The sequence below is a fragment of the Castor canadensis genome, chromosome 15 (genome assembly GCF_047511655.1).
Source record: "Castor canadensis chromosome 15, mCasCan1.hap1v2, whole genome shotgun sequence".
Classification (NCBI taxonomy): Eukaryota; Metazoa; Chordata; class Mammalia; order Rodentia; family Castoridae; genus Castor; species Castor canadensis.
Genome location: NC_133400.1, coordinates 71,677,934 through 71,697,341, shown reverse-complemented (window position 1 = coordinate 71,697,341; position 19,408 = coordinate 71,677,934). Strand labels below are relative to the sequence as shown.

General features: G+C 37.3%; 1 protein-coding gene across 1 annotated transcript in view; it reads left to right on the top strand.

The window, feature by feature from the left end:
- Positions 1 to 19,408, top strand: part of Myo3a (myosin IIIA) — a 205,286-nt gene that overhangs the window by 117,605 nt on the left and 68,273 nt on the right. The window contains exon 16 of the mRNA XM_074056480.1: positions 16,799 to 16,925. Coding sequence (XP_073912581.1) covers positions 16,799 to 16,925 — 127 coding nt within the window. The remainder of the gene's footprint in view (positions 1 to 16,798; positions 16,926 to 19,408) is intronic.

Here is a 19,408-nt window from a genome sequence, read left to right as displayed (position 1 = left end):
TCTTTGATTTTTTTTTAATCAGAAGAGCCAGTCTACTTCTTACCACTCCCTCTCCCTGAGTTACTATCTTAGAAGCAAGGAATCATTTTTAATTGCACTCAAAAGAGGCAATGTTTCACTTACATTTGGCTCCAGTACTTTCTCTTGCTTGGTAGAGCAATGTTTAGTAACATTGAAATGAAGCTAGTTTTGCAGTCAGCATGTGCCAACAAATATAAATCATTTATTTTAAAGTGTATGTTCCAAATTTAAACATACTCAGGATGTAGCTTAGGATGAAGGTGACTGTAACATCTGTTTCTGGTTCGGAAGCATAGCCATTGCTAAATATTTTATGAAAGTTAGTCCAGTTCTGGGTGACCCTCCTAAGATGTGGTGTTCTCCTGTCTTAAGCAGAGACTCTGAGTCAACAGGACAGGTGGGCCTGGTTTGGAGATGGTAGAATTAAACAGGGTAGGTGTTCATTTCCTTCTCATCACAGTACTGTTTTTTTTTTTTTATGCTATCTTTCTGACTTTCTTGAATGTGGTCTTTGTCAGTAGCTGCTTCAAATCCAATTTGGAAAGAGGAAACTTTTGATATGAAATGAAATAGCAGGGTCCTTACATCCTCAGGCATAGAATGCTGTCTTCACAGTGCTCTGCAGTACAATTTCAGTGACTCTCAGTTGTTTTCCTCTCTTTCTCTCCCCCTTGCTGTCATTGGTGTTGACAGCATCAGCAGTGCACAGGTCCCTTTAAATATTCTTATTTAATTCACATGTATATTTGTGATTCAGCATAATCCAAAAGAATAAAAGGCAAGTCAAAATTAGAAATTCTCTGAAAATAGCACAAATTGGAAAACTAAAACTTATAAGGCATATGATTTCCCAAGCACCTTTCTACCATCATTTTAAGATAAATGATTAGTAATTTGATGATTCAATTCATTTTGAGAGCATTTTAACCATACCATTTAGAGCATATTAAAACAGAAATTTTTGTTTGTCTTTAACACAGTCATGAGCTATGTCTAAGATGAGAATGTCCTTTCTATGCTTTAATTTTCCTGATATTTCTTGTGATAGTCTAAAAACACAAACTAGTATGTCTAAATTATTGGTTTGGATTTCAGTGGGATCAAATAATATTTGTGAAGGAAACTGAATATTTTAAAGGATCACACAAAGCATTGAGTTTCCATGAAATACTATCACCTCATTTTTTATTATTGTTGTACTGGGGGTGCATTGTGACATTTACCAAAGTTCTTACAATGTATCATAGTTAAATTCACCCCTCCATCATTCTTCTTTATTCTCCCTTCCCCCATTCCTGGAACAATTCCAACAGGTTTCATTTTTCCATTTTCATACATGAGTACATAATATTTCCATCATATTCACCCTCCTATAGCCTTTCTTTATATCCTCCCCCTCTCACTAGTGCCAACCCCCAATTTTACCTTCCTGTTCTCCATTTTTGAAAAAAGATTTTTTGTTTATATAAGATAGCTGTATGGGGAGTTTCTTTGTGACATGTCCCAATAAAAATTGTATATTTGTTCTTATATACAAAGTACATCAACCATATTCACCTTACTAACTTCCTACCTTTACCCTTCCTCTCCTGTTAATGATTTCCCTTTAGCATGACCTGTTTTTCATAACATTACTTGTATTTGTGCTAGGTCTACATTACACATTTGAGAGAAAACATGCAGCCTTTGCCTTTCTGAACCTGCTAACTTCATTTAAGATGATGTTCTCCGGTTCCATCCATTTACTTGTGAACAACAAAATTTCATCCTTCTTTATGGCTGAATAGAAGTCCATTGTATATAAATACCACATTTTCTTAATCCATTCATCAGTTGTCGGGCACCTGGGCTGTTTCCATACCTTGGCTATTGTGAATAATGCTACAATAAACATGAGTGCAGGTGCCTTTATTGTAACCTGACTTACATTCCTTCAGGTGTATCCCTAGGAGTGGTATTGCTGGATCATATGCCAGTTCTAGTTTTAGTTTTTGGAGGAGACTCCATACTGTTTTCCACAGTGTTTATATTAATTTATACTCTCACCAACAATGTATGAGATTTCCTTTCTCCCCACATCCTCACATTGGTTGTGTCTGTGTTCTTGATGATAGCCATTCTAACAGAAGTAAGGTAGACTTTTAATGTGGTTTTGACTTGCATTTCCTTTGTGGATAGGGATGTTGAGCATTTCTTCATGTGTTTTTTGGCCATTTGGACTTCTTCCTTTGAAAAAGCTCTGTTCAGTTCATTTGCTCATTTCTTCATTGGATCATTGAGTTTTTGAGAATTTTAGTTTTTGCACTTCCTGTGTGTTCTGGTTATTAATCACTTATCAGATGAATAGCCGGTAAAGATTTTCTCCTATTCTGTATTCTGCTTCTTCAATCTGTATCACCTGATTTTTTTAAAATGTTTTTGGTCTCTATGAAAGAAGTGAGCGTGTACCTTTTACTTAGTCATTTAATAATTTTAAAACAATAATTTGAATCCTAATTGCCATTTTTTCTCAAAAGCTTAAAACAGGTTACAATTCCAGAATGTCATTATTTGACCACCATCAGTGATTTGAACGAAATGATAAAGATAAATGAGACTGTTGGTATCTAAAAATAATTTTATCCTAGGCAGTCAGGACCTCTGGGTTAAAGATATAGGCATCACCTGTTTCTGGTTTGTGTCTTTAGATCAGTAACCAAATCTCTCTGTCCTTAGTTTCTTGATCAGTAAAAGGAGGGAAGAGGGATGGTAAATTTCTGAATCACTTCCAACGTTTACAATCTTATAACAGAAACTGAGGGCCATTTAGTTTCATTCTCATCTTCTCATATTGCTCATGCCATTTTATTGCTGTATCTACAGAATTCTACCTAAGAACAGAGAACATAGGATCCCATATACACTAACAGCTGCAAATACTAATTTCTTAGCTTTGCCTTCTCTCTCACCAGTTCCTGTTTGCCTGATTTGTGAGCTCTGGTACCATCCGATCCCCAATCTGCTCTTCCTCTGTCCTTTCTCAATGGGAACATCAGCATCTCTGCAATGTTTCTGACATTATTTTTAAGTTTCAAAAATTTCAAAATAAACACATTAATTACCTTAAGATCATATATGTTATTCATACACTTAACAAAAAGCATTGATATCATATTAGTTTGCCAGGACAGGCATAACAAAATACCATAAAATAGGTGGCTTAAACAATAGATCTTGATTCTTCATTGTACAGGAGGCTAGCAGTCAAGATCATGGTGTTAGCAGGCTTGGCTCTTTGTAATGTTGTGAGGGTCAGTCTATTCTTTGCTTCTCTTGGTGGTTCTCTTGTAGATGCGTCACTCTCATCTCAGCCTTTGGCCAGTTTCATACGATGTTCTTCCTGTGTCTGTCTCTTTGCATGTTGTTCTTTTAAAAGATCACCAGTCAAATTAGAATTGGGACTCAACCTACCCCAGTGTGACCTCATCTTAACTAATTACATCTGCATTGACATTTCCAAATAAGGTTGCATTTTTAGGTGCTGGGCCTTGGGACTGCAGCCTATGAAACAAGGAGACGCTATTTAACCCAGAACATATACTCTGGGTTTGATTTGCTTCACTACTTCTATTCTTGCTTGCATATTTTCCTAGGGTTGTGAGCCAAGGCTGAAAGTTCAGGACCACTCATTGGGACAAAGAACTTGAGACTTTGTACAGGATCTAGATCCTGCTTGTATCTTTGACAGGGTCTCTCAGTCTCAGCACTGTTTCCATTTGGAGCTGGCTAATTCTTTGCTGTGGGGTTTCTCCTATCCAATGCAGAGTGTTTTCCACCATCTTTGACCTCCATCCACTAGAGGCCAGTAGCATTGTACCCCCATTGGTGATAACCAAAAATGTCAATCATCTCCAGGCACTGCCAAATGTCCCCTGGGAGCAGAATGATACATCCTTGCCCTCACCCACCAGTTGAAAACTGCTGTTCTAAAGTAACTTAATCTGAGTCCTAGCTCTGGATCTGTTCTCATACTGTGTTCTCTCCTCTTTGTCATGGGGGAATCCTAAGCACTGCATGTCAGCTGATGTTTACTTTTGTAAGCCAGTGTATCTCACTCTTCCACTCTCTTTCAGGTAGTACTCCTATCCAATCTTCATCATAGCCTCTTTGAACAATCCTTATGCAGCTTTAGACAAGGAGGATTTGACACCCCATACACAAACAAACCTTTTGACTCTGACTGGATTCAACCATTCCTTAATTCTTTGTGATAAAATGCCATGTGTTTTCTACACTTCCAGACTCATAGACAATAGTTTTATACTCATTATATTAATAATGTCTATTTCAGAAAAAAACATATATTTTGAAATTAAGTTAGACATACAGAGCCATCAACCACTAACACCTTTGAAAGTTCATAGAATCCCTTCAGAACTTATACAAAGATCTCCATATATCTCATTTTCCTTTTTTAAAAATTGCTTTTTCCTCAAGTGCCAGAATTCAATCCCAAAGAATTGTATTCTTATTTTGGATTTGTCTCCAAGCTGGGGTTGTAACATGTTGGGAAATGATTGTAATTATGGAATTGAATATTCTTTTATATGTTTGAGAATATGCTATATAGTTTATCATTTATAAAAAAGGATAGGTTTTTTTTACCTTTTTGTTCAATATGTCACTTAGAATGTGAGTTGTGGTAGGCTTAGTTGGGGGATGTTCCATTTTACTTTCTCAGAAGTGGAGTCTGAGCCATCAGGAGAAAGGTGCTTTGTATTTACACCATTAAGTTCCAAATCTTAAACAAAAGCACTTAAAAAGAAACTTTTGAAATACTGTGCTTTACAAATCAAATAATAGTCTATTTATCCTGATTTTCTCACCATCCTGATTTTCGTGGTATGAAAAACACTTGTTCATGGATGGATGGATGGCTGTCAGGCTCAGCACTAAATGTGATCATAATCCAGTCACAAATCTACATCTTCAGGCTCTTCAAGTCCTGCAACATATTTTTTTTTACATAAAAACCATAACGACAAGAAGATACCATTCTATTATATACCATTACCGATAAGAATTGTCAGCCTTTGGATAATTCGGTGATAGCGCACTTAGCATGCACAAGGCCATGGGTTTGATCCCCAGAACAACAAAAAGAATGTTTCAAAAATTTATGTAATTAAAACTTAGTGTAGTTGATATTAATGACACACATTTTAAGCTTCAGTATTTTTTTCCGCATATTTAAAATTGCTTTCTGAATCACTTACTCAAAAACTAAAGGAAATAACTAGGCTGGAGATGTGGCTCCTTGGTAGATCTTTTGCCTAGCATGCATGGGGACATGGATTCAATCCCTAGTACCACCAAAAAAAAAAAAGAAAAGAAAAGAAATAGAAGAAAAGACAAAATCAGAAACATTAACATCAAGTGCTGGTGAGGTTGTGGAATAACAGGAACTTACACATTGTTAGTGGTATGAAAAATGCTACAACCATTTTGATAGTTTCCTACAAAAACTATATACACTGTTACTATGCAGTTCAGCCATTTTGCTCCTCTGTGCATGCCAAATGAACTGAAAACGTATGACCACACAAAAACTTGTGCATGTATGCTTATAGAAGCTTTATTCATAATGATAAAATTTGAATATAACCAAGATGTTCTTCCAAAGGTGAGCAAATAAATAAACCATGCTAGGTCCAGACAATGGATGATTTTCCAGCACTAAAAAGAAACAAGCTATCAAGCCATGAAAAGATATGAAGGAGCCTTAAATGAACCTCAGGTGAAAGAAGCCAATTTGGGAAGGCTACATACTATGTTTCCAACTACATGACATTGTAGAGAAGGGGAAACTATTGAGACAGTACAAAGATTAGTGGTTGCCAGGGCTAAGGAAGAAGGGAGGCAGAACACAGAGGATTTTTAGGGCATTTAAACTTACATACAGTACTACAGTGGAGGATATTTATCATTGTACATCTTTCAATACCATAGAACCTGCAATGCCAAGCGTGAACCCTAATATCCAGAACAGACTTTGGGTGATGAGGATGTGTTGACACTAGTTCATCGTTTGAGGCAAAAGTACCACAGTGAGGAGGATTTTAACAGTGAGTGTATGGTGCTTATGCTGAGACAGAAAGTACATGGGAACTCTATACTTTCCACTAATTTTTCTGTAAACCTAAAATGCTCTAAGAAGTAAAATTTATTAAGTTAAAAAAAAACCATTATAAGCTGTAGGTGTGATTCAAAGTGATAGAGCACTTGCATAGCAAGAGTAAGACCTTAAATTCAAACCCCAATACCACCAAAAATGATAACAAAATACAGGAAATAGAAATATATAGAAATGACCCATATAAAAATCCAGTATAAAAAATGGTCTATACAGTTTGGTTCCATAAGCCTGTAAGGTCTTCAGTACAGAGATTATTCTTTCTTATTTGTTTTGTTTTATGAAATGGGGTCTCACCATGTAACCCAGTCTGCTCTGGAACTTGTGATCTTTCTGACTTAGATTTCCAAGTTCTAGGATTATGTGCATGCCCACCACACCAGTTTATGTACTGATATTCATAATATCTCACATAGTGTTCAATAAATAGTAACTACATGATGGATGGACGGATGGTTGTAAAGGAGATACAGTGCAATAGTATTTGAGAAGAGAAAGGATCTTTCTTACCAAATGATTTTGTCTCCAGCAGATTTAATCAGTGTAGCCAAATGATTTTGTCTCAGACAGAATAACTCAGTATAAAGAGAGAGGTGGCCTGGCCCCCATCTATCCAGTGTACAGTTGTTGTTTGCATGCCACATGCAAACAATGCTCAAGAACAAAACAGAACTGCAGTGGACTAGGCTGGAGCCTTTTACATCTGAAAAATGAAGGCTGACTCTCTGGCAAATCAGAACTGAGTTAGTACTAGAAAACACGGCTAAAGCAGCAGCAATTTAGCCCTCAAGCACAGACTAAGCTAGCACAGGAGGTGGCCTATGAAGAGGAAATTGTGAATGCTTCCCAGACTCCAGAGAACACCTGGGGAACATCTTTTCCCATCAGCCACTCCCCTTCCTCTGTGAAAAGGAACAGCACATTCTATGAGCCATGAGCCAGGTGCCAAATTCTAGCTCATTCCAAGTCCATGGAAAGCTGTTAGGTTGATCTATGCTCTGTTGACTTTATATGTAAAAGCAAAAATGTTATTTCACTTATCATAATTAACCATCAAACACAAAGTCATATTGGGTTCTTTGATGATGATCAGCTTCAAGAATGATGAATCTTTGCACCATGAATAATTCAGCTGTTAGATTAGTCAGGACCATACCTCTGCCTGAGGTTGGTTCCTTTGAGGCCCATCAATCTAGCCCAAGCCACACTAAGCCAGGGCCGTGGTTTGCTATCTTCTGTTACTCTAGTTCCAGACCAAATGAACACTGTAATTACAGAATGTCAGGGAGGACACTGCAGTATAGAAAGATTTGTGCAGTTACACTCACAGAGAGTTGAACATGAAGAAGTGTTCCTTTACTCAGCATGTGATTCTCCAAAACAAATCAGTAATGCAACTTTGGAGGTTTATATACCTGATTTTTCTGTTCTACAATCATAAGCACAAGGTTTTGAAGAATAGTTTTCAAAACCTACTGAGGCCAGGCATGATGATGCATGCTTATAATCCCAAACTATTTGAGGGTATCACAGTCCAAGCCCTCAGCAAAAACACAAGACCTATATGAAAAATGACTAAAGTAAAAAGAGGGTAGAGGTGTGGCTCAAGTCGTTGTACCAAGGGCCTTGCACTTAACTAAGTGCAAGGCCCTTGGTACAAACCCCAATACCACCAATGTATTGAAAGGAATATTTGTGATGTAGATTATCCATGAGGCCTAAAGTTTCCTAGAGAAAAAAATGTGATAAGCTGTATGAATTTCTCTACCTGAAAGCCATGTAAGCCCAAGCTGGTCACCTCGTTGCAAGTTATGCATATTACAGATGGTAATTTCATACCAGGAGATTTTCTTTAAAAGGTGATTTGTATCTACTCTATCAGCATATCTAGGATTCCACTTCCAAAATATATGCCAAATCCATTTGCTTCTTTCCCTCATCATCATTGACTGTTCTAGTCCAGTCCACCATCACTTTTTGCCCAGACTGGCTCAGAGGCCTCCTGACCTCTCCGTCTTGCCCCAGTCCACTAAATTCCACTTGGTAGACAGACATATCAGTATAAAGTAGAACAGATAATGTCACTCCCTGGCTTTCTACAGCAATTAGAATCAAATCCAGAGGATTCCAAGATGGTGGCTAGAGGTAGGAAGCAGAAAGCAAGCCTCCTATAGTGAAATCTTGGAGAGATGCTGGAGACACATTTTGCAGGCATAATCACTGAGAAAAGGCATAACTTTGACCCCTCCACACCTCCAGCCGGCGCAGAGAATCTCCACTCTACATTAAACGGAGAAATGAGGAGGGCCCCCAGGCCGCCAGTGGCCAGCACCCACTGGGAAGACGTGGACCAGGTGAGCTTTGCGGTACCGTGGTTCTCCCACAGACAAGCCTGGGCCAGAGCAGCATAGCCCCCTGGACAGACTGACCTCCACCCGGGGAAAAAAAAGAGAAACTGAGTAATAAGCAATAAGAACAATTAAGACATGCTGGAAAGAGGGTGAGGCGCCCTGAGCGCTGAAGATTGGGGGAAGGGAACCCTTCCTGGGACTGTAAATAAACAAGCCGGGCAGGCCGGAGAGCCTCTGGCAGGAGCGGGGCGTGCACCCAGCAACCAGGAGTGGGGAAGTTTGTGAGAGTGGCGGAGAGAGAAAAACTCCACAGGAGAGGAGGGAAGACCCACTTCCCACGTGAACTGTAAATAAACATGGCGGCCAGCAGGAGCAGCAGCACCACCCAGTAAGCAGGAGCAGGAAAGCTTGTGAAAGTGGCGGTGGGAGGAAAACTGCACAGGAGAGGGGGGAAGACCCACTTCCCACATGAACTGTAAATAAACACGCAGGCCTGACAACGCGGGGGCAGTGTCACCTTTCCCAGTGCTTGGAAAGGGGAAAGCCTGTAGCAGAGGCTCCCGCATAGGAGAACTCTGAACAAACAAAGCCTGTAGGATCAGGTGAGTGCTAAGTTCACCCCAGAGATCTGCATAAATAACGCCTCCAGCTACAGCAGGCTGAGAGCAGCAGGCAGGCAAGCCACAGTTGCAGATACCACTTTCAGAACTGTCTCCAGACTCTTTTTTTTTCTTTTTCTCCCTACCTTTGATGAGAGAACAACCGAATTACACCTGCAAGCCGAAAAACTTACTGAAACTGTATTGCTTTTGAACTTGGGACACTTGGTGGGGCTTTGTGTGTGTGTGTGTGTGTGTGTGTGTGTGTGTGTGTGAGTGTGTAGTTTTGTTCTACTTTATGCATCCCCTTTGATGAGACAACTACAGAACAACGTCTGAGGCACCAACTCCAGGACTGGAGATTGAGACGGACACCCAAATTATTAAGGCTGAAAATGCATTGCATAAAAACTCGGAAGTTTTTTGGTTTTTTTTTTTAATTTTCTATTTTCCATTTTATTTTAATTAATTTTTATATATAGATATTTCTTTCATTTACTTATTTTTTATTTTTTTATCTTTGATTTTCAATCCTCTCTCTGTCTCTCTAATGTCTGTTCCGCTTACTGTCAATTAGTACACTAACACTCCCTGTTTATACCTTTGAAACTTTCTTGTCTGATACCTTGTTCTGCTTTCTCCCTCTTGTCTGTATATTTGTTTTCCCCTTTTCTTTAACTTCTTGCTTTCCATCTCAGCTCACCCTTCCATTCTAAATATTACCACTGTTATTATTACAAGCTAGAAAATACTTAATTGCACATAGTACAGGGACAGTAACAACACCAACGACAATGATGGGAAGACAGAAAAAACAGGGAAGCCAGTTTCCCCACAGCAAAAAATTAGTACAGGAACCAGAGGGGAATGAAGAGAACAGAAACTCAGATCCAGACTCCAACAAAATGAAGATAAACTATGCCAAAGGACCCAATGAAGCCCACAAGAATAATTTAAAAGAAGACATACTACAAGTACTCAATGAGAATTTTATAGAGATGATACTGGATAGGGTCAACCAAAATGTACAGGAGACGCTCAAGAAATTCCAACACAACAAAAATAGAGAATTTGAAAAAGCAAAAGAAGAAATAAAGGAAACCATAGAAGCACTATATAAACACCAAAGTGAAAGAGAGAACACAATGAATAAACAGATAAATGAACTCAGGACAAAAATAGACAACATTAAAGAGGAAAACTGCCAGGATATGGAAAACCTCAGAAAAAAGAATGAAACAGAACTGCAAAACAAAACGGAAGGCCAATCCAGCAGAATAGAACAAACAGAAGACAGAATCTCAGAACTTGAAGATGAAATGGTAATTAAAGGAAAAACCAAAGAACTATTAATTAAACAACTCAAGACCTGTGAAAAGAAAATGCAAGAACTCACTGACTCCATCAAAAGACCAAACTTGAGAATCATGGGCATCGAAGAAGGAGAAGGGGTGCAAGCGAAGGGAATGCGTAATATATTCAACAAAATAATAACAGAAAATTTCCCAAGTCTAGAGAAAGATATTCCCATACAAATGCAAGAGGCCTCCAGGACACCAAACAGACCAGATCAAAATAGAACTACTCCACGACATATCATCATTAAAACAACAAGTTCAGAAACTAAGGAAAGAATATTGAAGGCTGTAAGAGAGAAAAAACAAGTAACATACAAAGGTAAACCCATCAAAATCACAGCAGACTTCTCAACAAAAACATTAAAAGCAAGAAGAGCATTGGGTGAGATCTTCCGGGCACTGAATGAAAATAACTTCAACCCCAGGATACTCTACCCAGCAAAGCTATCATTCAAAATAGATGGAGCAATAAAAGTCTTTCATGATAAGCAGAAACTAAAACAATATGTGACCACAAAGCCACCATTACAAAAGATTCTGCAAGGGATTCTGCACACAGAAAGTGACACCCAACTTAACCATGGAAAGGCAGGCAGCACAAACCACAGGAAAAGAAAAAGCAAGACAGTAGAGAGTAACATCAAGTTAGGTACACACAATCAAACCTTCAAACAACTAAGACAACTAAATGGCAGGAATCACCACATACCTATCAGTACTAATGCTTAATGTTAATGGACTTAATTCACCCATCAAAAGACACCATTTGACAAAATGGATTAAAAAAGAAGATCCAACAATTTGTTGCTTACAGGAGACTCATCTCACCGACAGAAATAAGCATATGCTTAGGATGAAAGGCTGGAAGAAGATTTACCAAGCCAATGGCCCCCGAAAACAGGCAGGAGTAGCAATACTTATCTCTGACAAAGTAGACTTCAAACCTACATTGATCAAACGAAATAAAGAAAGACATTCTATACTAATAAAAGGGGAAATAGACCAAAAGGAAATAATAATCATCAATCTGTATGCACCCAATGTCAACGCACCCAATTTCATCAAACAAACCCTGAAAGACCTAAAAGTATATATAAATGCCAACACAGTGGTTGTGGGAGACTTTAACACCCCATTATCATCAATAGATAGGTCATCCAAACAAAAAAATCAATAAAGAAATCCAAGATCTAAAATATGCAATAGATCAAATGGACCTAGTAAATGTCTACAGAACATTTCATCCAACCCCTACACAATACACATTCTTCTCAGCAGCCCATGGAACCTTCTCCAAAATAGATCATATCCTAGGGCACAAAGCAAGCCTCAGCAAATATAAGAAAATAGAAATAATACCGTGCATACTATCTGATCACAATGCAGTAAAAGTAGAACTCAACAACAAAAGTAAAGAAAAAAACATGCAAACAGCTGAAAACTAAATAACTCATTACTTAATGAAGAATGGATCATCGATGAAATAAAAGAGGAAATTAAAAAGTTCCTGGAAGTCAATGAAAATGAAAACACAACCTACTGGAACCTATGGGACACAGCTAAGGCAGTCTTGAGAGGAAAGTTTATAGCCATGACTGCATATATTAAAAAGATTGAAAGATCCCAAATCAATGACCTAATGATACATCGCAAACTCCTAGAAAAACAAGAACAAGCAAATCCCAAAACAAATAGAAGGAGAGAAATAATAAAAATAAGAGCTGAAATCAACGAAATAGAAACCAAAAACACCATACAAAGAATTAATGAAACAAAAAGTTGGTTCTTTGAAAAAATAAACAAGATCGATAGACCCCTGGCAATGAGGAGAGAAAAAACCCAAATTAGTACAATTAGGAATGCAAAAGGGGAGATAACAACAAACACCATGGAAGTCCAGGAAATCATCAGAGACTACTTTGAGAACCTATATTCAAATAAATTTGAAAATCTAAAAGAAATAGACAGATTTCTAGATACATATGATCATCCAAAACTGAACCAAGAGGAAATTAACACCTGAATAGACTTATAACACAAAATGAAATTGAAGCAGCAATCAAGAATCTCCCCAAAAAGAAAAGTCCAGGACCTGATGGATTCTCTGCTGAATTCTATCAGACCTTTAAAGAAGAACTGATACCAACCCTCCTTAAACTGTTCCACGAAATAGAAAGGGAAAGAAAACTGCCAAACACATTTTATGAAGCCAGTATTACACTTATCCCAAAACCAGGCAAAGACACCTCCAAAAAGGAGAACTATAGGCCAATCTCCTTAACGAACATTGATGCAAAAATGCTCAACAAAATAATGGCAAATCGAATTCAGCACACAACAAAAAGATTATTCACCATGACCAAGTAGGCTTCATCCCAGGGATGCAGGGGTGGTTCAACATACGAAAATCACTAAACGTAATAAACCACATTAACAGAAGCAAAGACAAAAACCACTTGATCATCTCAATAGATGCAGAAAAAGCCTTTAATAAGATCCAACATCATTTCATGATAAAAGCTCTAAGAAAACTAGGAATAGAAGGAAAGTTCCTCAACATTATAAAAGCTATATATGACAAACCTACAGCCAGCATTATACTTAATGGAGAAAAACTGAAACCACTCCCTCTAAAATCAGGAACTAGACAAGGATGCCCACTATCTCCACTCCTATTCAACATAGTACTGGAATTCCTAGCCAGAGCAATTAGGCAAGAAGAAGGAATAAAAGGAATACAAATAGGTAAAGAAACTGTCAAAATATCCCTGTTTGCAGACGACATGATCCTATACCTTAAAGACCCAAAAAACTCTACTCAGAAGCTTCTAGACATCATCAATAGCTATAGCAAGGTAGCAGGATATAAAATCAACATAGAAAAATCATTAGCATTTCTATACACTAACAATGAGCAAACGGAAAAAGAATGTATGAAAACAATTCCATTTACAATAGCCTCAAACAAAATCAAATACCTAGGTGTAAACCTAACAAAGATGTGAAAGACCTCTACAAGGAAAACTATACACTTCTGAAGAAAGAGATTGAGGAAGACTATAGAAAGAGGAGAGATCTCCCATGCTCATGGATTGGTAGAATCAACATAGTAAAAATGTCGATACTCCCAAAAGTAATCTACATGTTTAATGCAATTCCCATCAAAATTCTAATGACATTCATTAAAGAGATTGAAAAATCTACCGTGAAATTTATATGGAAACACAAGAGGCCATGAATAGCCAAGGCAATACTCAGTCAAAAGAACAATGCAGGAGGTATCACAATACCTGACTTCAAACACAAAAACAGACATGAAGACCAGTGGAACAGAATAGAGGACCCAGATATGAAGCCACACAACTATAACCAACTTATCTTTGACAAAGGAGCTAAAAATATACGATGGAGAAATAGCAGCCTCTTCAACAAAAACTGCTGGGAAAACTGGTTAGCAGTCTGCAAAAAACTGAAACTAGATCCATGTATATCACCCTATACCAAGATTAACTCAAAATGGATCAAGGATCTTAGTATCAGACCCCAAACTCTTAAGTTGATACAAGAAAGAGTAGGAAATACTCTGGAGTTAGTAGGTATAGGTAAGAACTTTCTCAATGAAACCCCAGCAGCACAGCAACTAAGAGATAGCATAGATAAATGGGACCTCATAAAACTAAAAAGCTTCTGTTCATCAAAAGAAATGGTCTCTAAACTGAAGAGAACACCCACAGAGTGGGAGAAAATATTTGCCAACTATACATCAAAGGACTGATAACCAGAATATACAGGGAACTTAAAAAACTAAATTCTCCCAAAACTAATGAACCAATAAAGAAATGGGCAAGTGAACTAAACAGAACTTTCTCAAAAGAAGAAATTCAAATGGCCAGAAAACACATGAAAAAATGCTCACCATCTCTAGCAATAAAGGAAACGCAAATTAAAACCACGCTAAGATTCCACCTTACCCCTGTTAGAATAGCCATCATCAGCAACACCACCAACAACAGGTGTTGGCGAGGATGCGGGGAAAAAGGAACCCTCTTACACTGTTGGTGGGAATGTAAACCAGTACAACCACTCTGGAAAAATATTTGGAGGCTACTTAAAAATCTAGACATCGATCTACCATTTGATCCAGCAATACCACTTTTGGGGATATACCTAAAAGACTGTGACACAGGTTACTCCAGAGGCACCTGCACACCCATGTTTATTGCGGCACTATTCACAATAGCCAAGTTATGGAAACAGCCAAGATGCCCCAGCACTGACGAATGGATTAAGAAAATGTGGTATCTCTACATAATGGAATTTTATGCAGCCATGAAGAAGAACAAAATGTTATCATTTGCTGGTAAATGGATGGAATTGGAGAACATCATTCTGAGTGAGGTTAGCCTGGCCCAAAAGACCAAAAATTGTATGTTCTCCCTCATATGTGGACATTAGATCAAGGGCAAACAGAACAAGGGGATTGGACTATGAGCACATGATAAAAGCGAGAGCACACAAGGAAGGGGTGAGGATAGGTAAGACACCTAAAAAACTAGCTAGCATTTGTTGCCCTTAACGCAGAGAAACTAAAGCAGATACCTTAAAAGCAACTGAGGCCAATAGGAAAAGGGGAACAGGTTCTAGAGAAAAGGTTAGCTCAAAAAGAATTAACCTAGAAGGTAACACCCACGCACAGGAAATCAATGTGAGTCAATGCCCTGTATAGCTATCCTTATCTCAACCAGTAAAAACCCTTGTTCCTTCCTATTATGGCTTATACTTTCTCTACAACAAAATTAGAATTAGGGGCAACATAGTTTCTGTTGGGTATTGGGGGGGGAGAGGGAGGGGGCGGAGTGGGTGGTAAGGGTGGGGTGGGGGCAGGGGGGAGAAATGAACCAAGCCTTGTATGCACATATGAATAATAAAAGAAAAAGAAAAAAAAAGAATCAAATCCAAAGCCTTTGCTTGAGCTCACTTGTTCTACTCCTTATGCCATCCATTCCCTTCTTCCTCCTCCAGGTCTGTATCAATCTTCCTTTTTTCCTCAAGGAAGTTCTTTGCTGCTGCCATTCTCTGTCTTGGAACAGTCTGATTCCAGCTCTGTTTCTGACTGACTCCTTCCCTTTGTCACTCATGCCTCAGCTTCACTGTTACCTCCTAAACTGAGAAAGCCCTCCGTGCCCTTCCAAGTTACTCTTCATTGTACCTCTTGTTTCATTTTCTTGTCTTTCTTACATGTTTCTGAATAGCCATGTTTCTCAATTTGCTTATTTTCTTATTGTCTGATTCCACAACATGAGTAATTTTAGTCTGCCTACTACTGAATCCCCTATGACTAGACCAGTGCCTGGCATAAATATAGGCTTATTGGATACGTGAATCAATATAATACACACACACACACACACACACACACTTCATTTAACAAATATATTGATTTACTGAAATATTTATATATTCACTAAATATATGTTAGTTATGACTATCTATCCCTGAAGACTTTTTTTTCACATGAAGCTTTTATCTTGATATAGAGCATTGGAGTGTATGAAATAATTATTTTTCTTAAGTGTAGGACCTGTACTAGAATAAACACAACAACTTGAAGAAACCATAAAGGATTTTGTCTCCTTCCTGTACCTTATCACATCATAAACATAGTTGGAATAACATTGAGAATTGCCATAAACTCCTTGACAAAATGCTTCCAATGCATTTGAAGAGAATCATATATGTGTTTCTGAATATATTTTAAGTGTGCCTTAATTAGGAATTTATGTTAAAGAAGTAACAACTATTATAAACTCTAAACTACAGTACAAAGTTCTCATGCCTATGCTTGAACCATATGTATCTTATGATTTGGGTGTTGTGATGTTTTGATTGTTCTTCCTTACCTCTCCATCAGCACACATAGCCTCTCTGTCAAGGTAGCAGTGGAACAAATATACATATGGTAACAACCACACTACACTCTGAAGTTTCCTACAGATAGGTTTATCTGTGACCTAATCAAAGAGATAGTTCTATTTCCTCTGAAGAGAGTTCTTCATTTATACTTTTATTTGCATTCATAAACTATTTTAAGCATTTCTTTGGTAACAGACTCTGTGCTCACCTCTATAGTTACAATAATGAATGAGGCTGAACCTACCTGAATCTTTGCCTATTTGGATCTCTTAATCTGACATCATTCTGCAGGACAACCTTCTTATGTTGGAAACTCCAGCCATAGTCACTGCCTTGCTGTAGTCAAGAGCATAGTGCTGCTAATGTCCCTTTGGTGTGTTTCAGCAACTTGGAAGTGTGTACAGCATACTCGCTGCAATCTTGAATGTTGGGAACATCGAGTTTTCTTCTGTGGCAACCGAACACCAGATTGATAAGAGCTACATATGCAATCATGCAGCTCTGGAGAACTGTGAGTTTTATTATCTTCCATGCAAAAATGGACTCTTTCAAGTCTCAAGTGTGTCATATGAGGATGATCTCAAGCAATTGTATTCATAAGGAATCCTTAAAACAGTGCTCAGATTCACTTAGTGTGAATGAAATTCACACTAAAGTCCACTATTCAAAACACATCCTCATGCATGAGAACTGATTTACTGTAGAAAACATTTTTGAAGACTAAGCTTTTATGACTATGTTAGGAGCTGTTTGCATCTTAATGTGAAAACACAGAAAAAATAGATAAAAGTTAGTTAACTGATATGAAAAGAATTAAAGTCGTTATCTTGCAATGTTTAGAATCATATCATTTAAAAAGTAATAAACCTATATGTTTCATTACTGGGTGAATTTTATATACTCGTTCATGTGCGTTAATTAAGTTTTTAGTCATTTTCCACAAAATTGAAATTCTTTCATAGCAAATAAAGCAATAAAATTTCAATGCAAAGAGAAACTATTTATAATGTATGTATGTATATGTATAAAAACATTATTTTTAAGCTACAAAGAGATCTTATAAATTTATTAGGAAAGGATGAGCCAGCTGGGTTTCAGTAGCTCACACCTATAATCCTAACTACTCAAAAAGCAGAGATCAGAAAGATCATGTTCAAAGCCAGCCTGGGCAAGTAGTTCACAAGACCCTATTTGAAAATAACCAACACACATACACACGTACACACACACACACACACACAACAATGAGCCTGTCTATCCCAGAAGGCAGTATACAAAGTAAGAACCACATTCGGTGGTCGAGTGTTTGCCTAGCATGAGACTCTAGGTTCAATCTCTAGTATACAAGTAAATAAATAAAAACAAGAACCACAAATCACAAATACAAATGTGAAAAAAGAAACTGTTCAGCTTTGCTTGGAATAATTTAAAGAAATAAAGGAGGACATTTTTTCCTATCAAATTGACTAGTTTTAAAAAATATAATTCTGGTATCCATGAAATTATATTGCAATTCTTGGCCTTCCATTTGGCTTATAGGAGAGTAATTGGTTTGGTTTTTAAAGACCAGTTAAGAAGATATGTTTATATAGTTTGAAGCAATTGCTGGATTTAGGCAACTTTTTATGCCCCAAATATTTATCCCAGTATTGTTTATGATTATGAACATATGAAGACAACATAATCATCTGACAATTTAAAAATTATTGATGTATTATGATACATTTCAGGATATGCATCAACTTGAAATTGCATTTACAAATAATATTCAACAAAATGAGAAATTTTTAAGATATTAAGATAAAATGTCTTTCCAGAATCATGGCAATAAAGATGTCTGGAAGTAAAGAAAGGAAGGTAAAATTTAAGTGGTGAGCCTATATAATTTTAATGATGTGAAAAAATACATTGTTTAAGATAAGAGTTCAACAATCTTAGCCAGATAATCAGAAAACATCTTGTCAAAATGGCTAACAGTAAATTTAAAATGTTCAAAAAAAATTTTTAAGCAAAAACAACTGATTTGAAAATTTAACCTGTAATGTAGTAGTTTTTTGTTAAAGATGTTTATTATATTCAAAAATGAATTTTGTTCACTAAGTTTAGATTTAAATCCTCCATGCTACTTAATTTTATTATTAAATTAAATCATTAAGTAAATGTTCAAGCATCAAGTTTGAATGAAATTTAGAAGGCAAAATATGAAATTAAAAGGAAATATGAAGCCTGTGCAGTGGCTCTAGCTATAATTCCTGCTACCAGAAAGGTAGAAATTGGGAGGAATGTGGTTTGAGGCTACCCTGGACAAAAAGTTAGGAAGACACCAACTCAACAAACAAGACAGGCATGGTGACAGGCTTGTCACCCCAGCTATGCAGGAGGCATAAACAGAAAAATCTCAGGTCAGGTGGGCCTGAGCAAAAACATGAGTCCCTGTAACTAAAGCAAAAGGGTTAGAAGTGTGACCTAAGTGGTAGCAAATCTGTCTAGCAAGTACAAGGCCTTAAGTTCAAACCCCAGTTTGAACACGAGGTACACGAATGCCGTGCTTTGTCAGTTGTGTATTGCAGGAGGTAGCTCAGGCCCATTTGTTTGAGTGTACCTCCAGAGTCTAAGTAACTTTCCAATTAACTTCTACATTTTGAAAATAATTACATAATATCAAAATTACACAAAATCTACTCATCATGTTTTTAAATTATTTAGCATACTTTGGTGAAATTATATTTTATATCGAATAAATAACCACTCACTTGTGCAGCTGTTCCACTCTGCCAGTCAGTTTAGTTGAGGTTATCCTGGTTTACGCAGCAGCCACAGGTTAGCCAGTGGAGATAAGGAAAGGAAATGATCAAGAAAGGACAGGACTAGTGTTGAATAGTGACTGACTTTTGCATTGTAAAATCCTCACATACTTATGTCACCTGAAGAAGGTGATTTAAGACATTTTCATTTCTTGGAAGTGATCCTGTTGCCGTAATTCCTTCTAAGGAT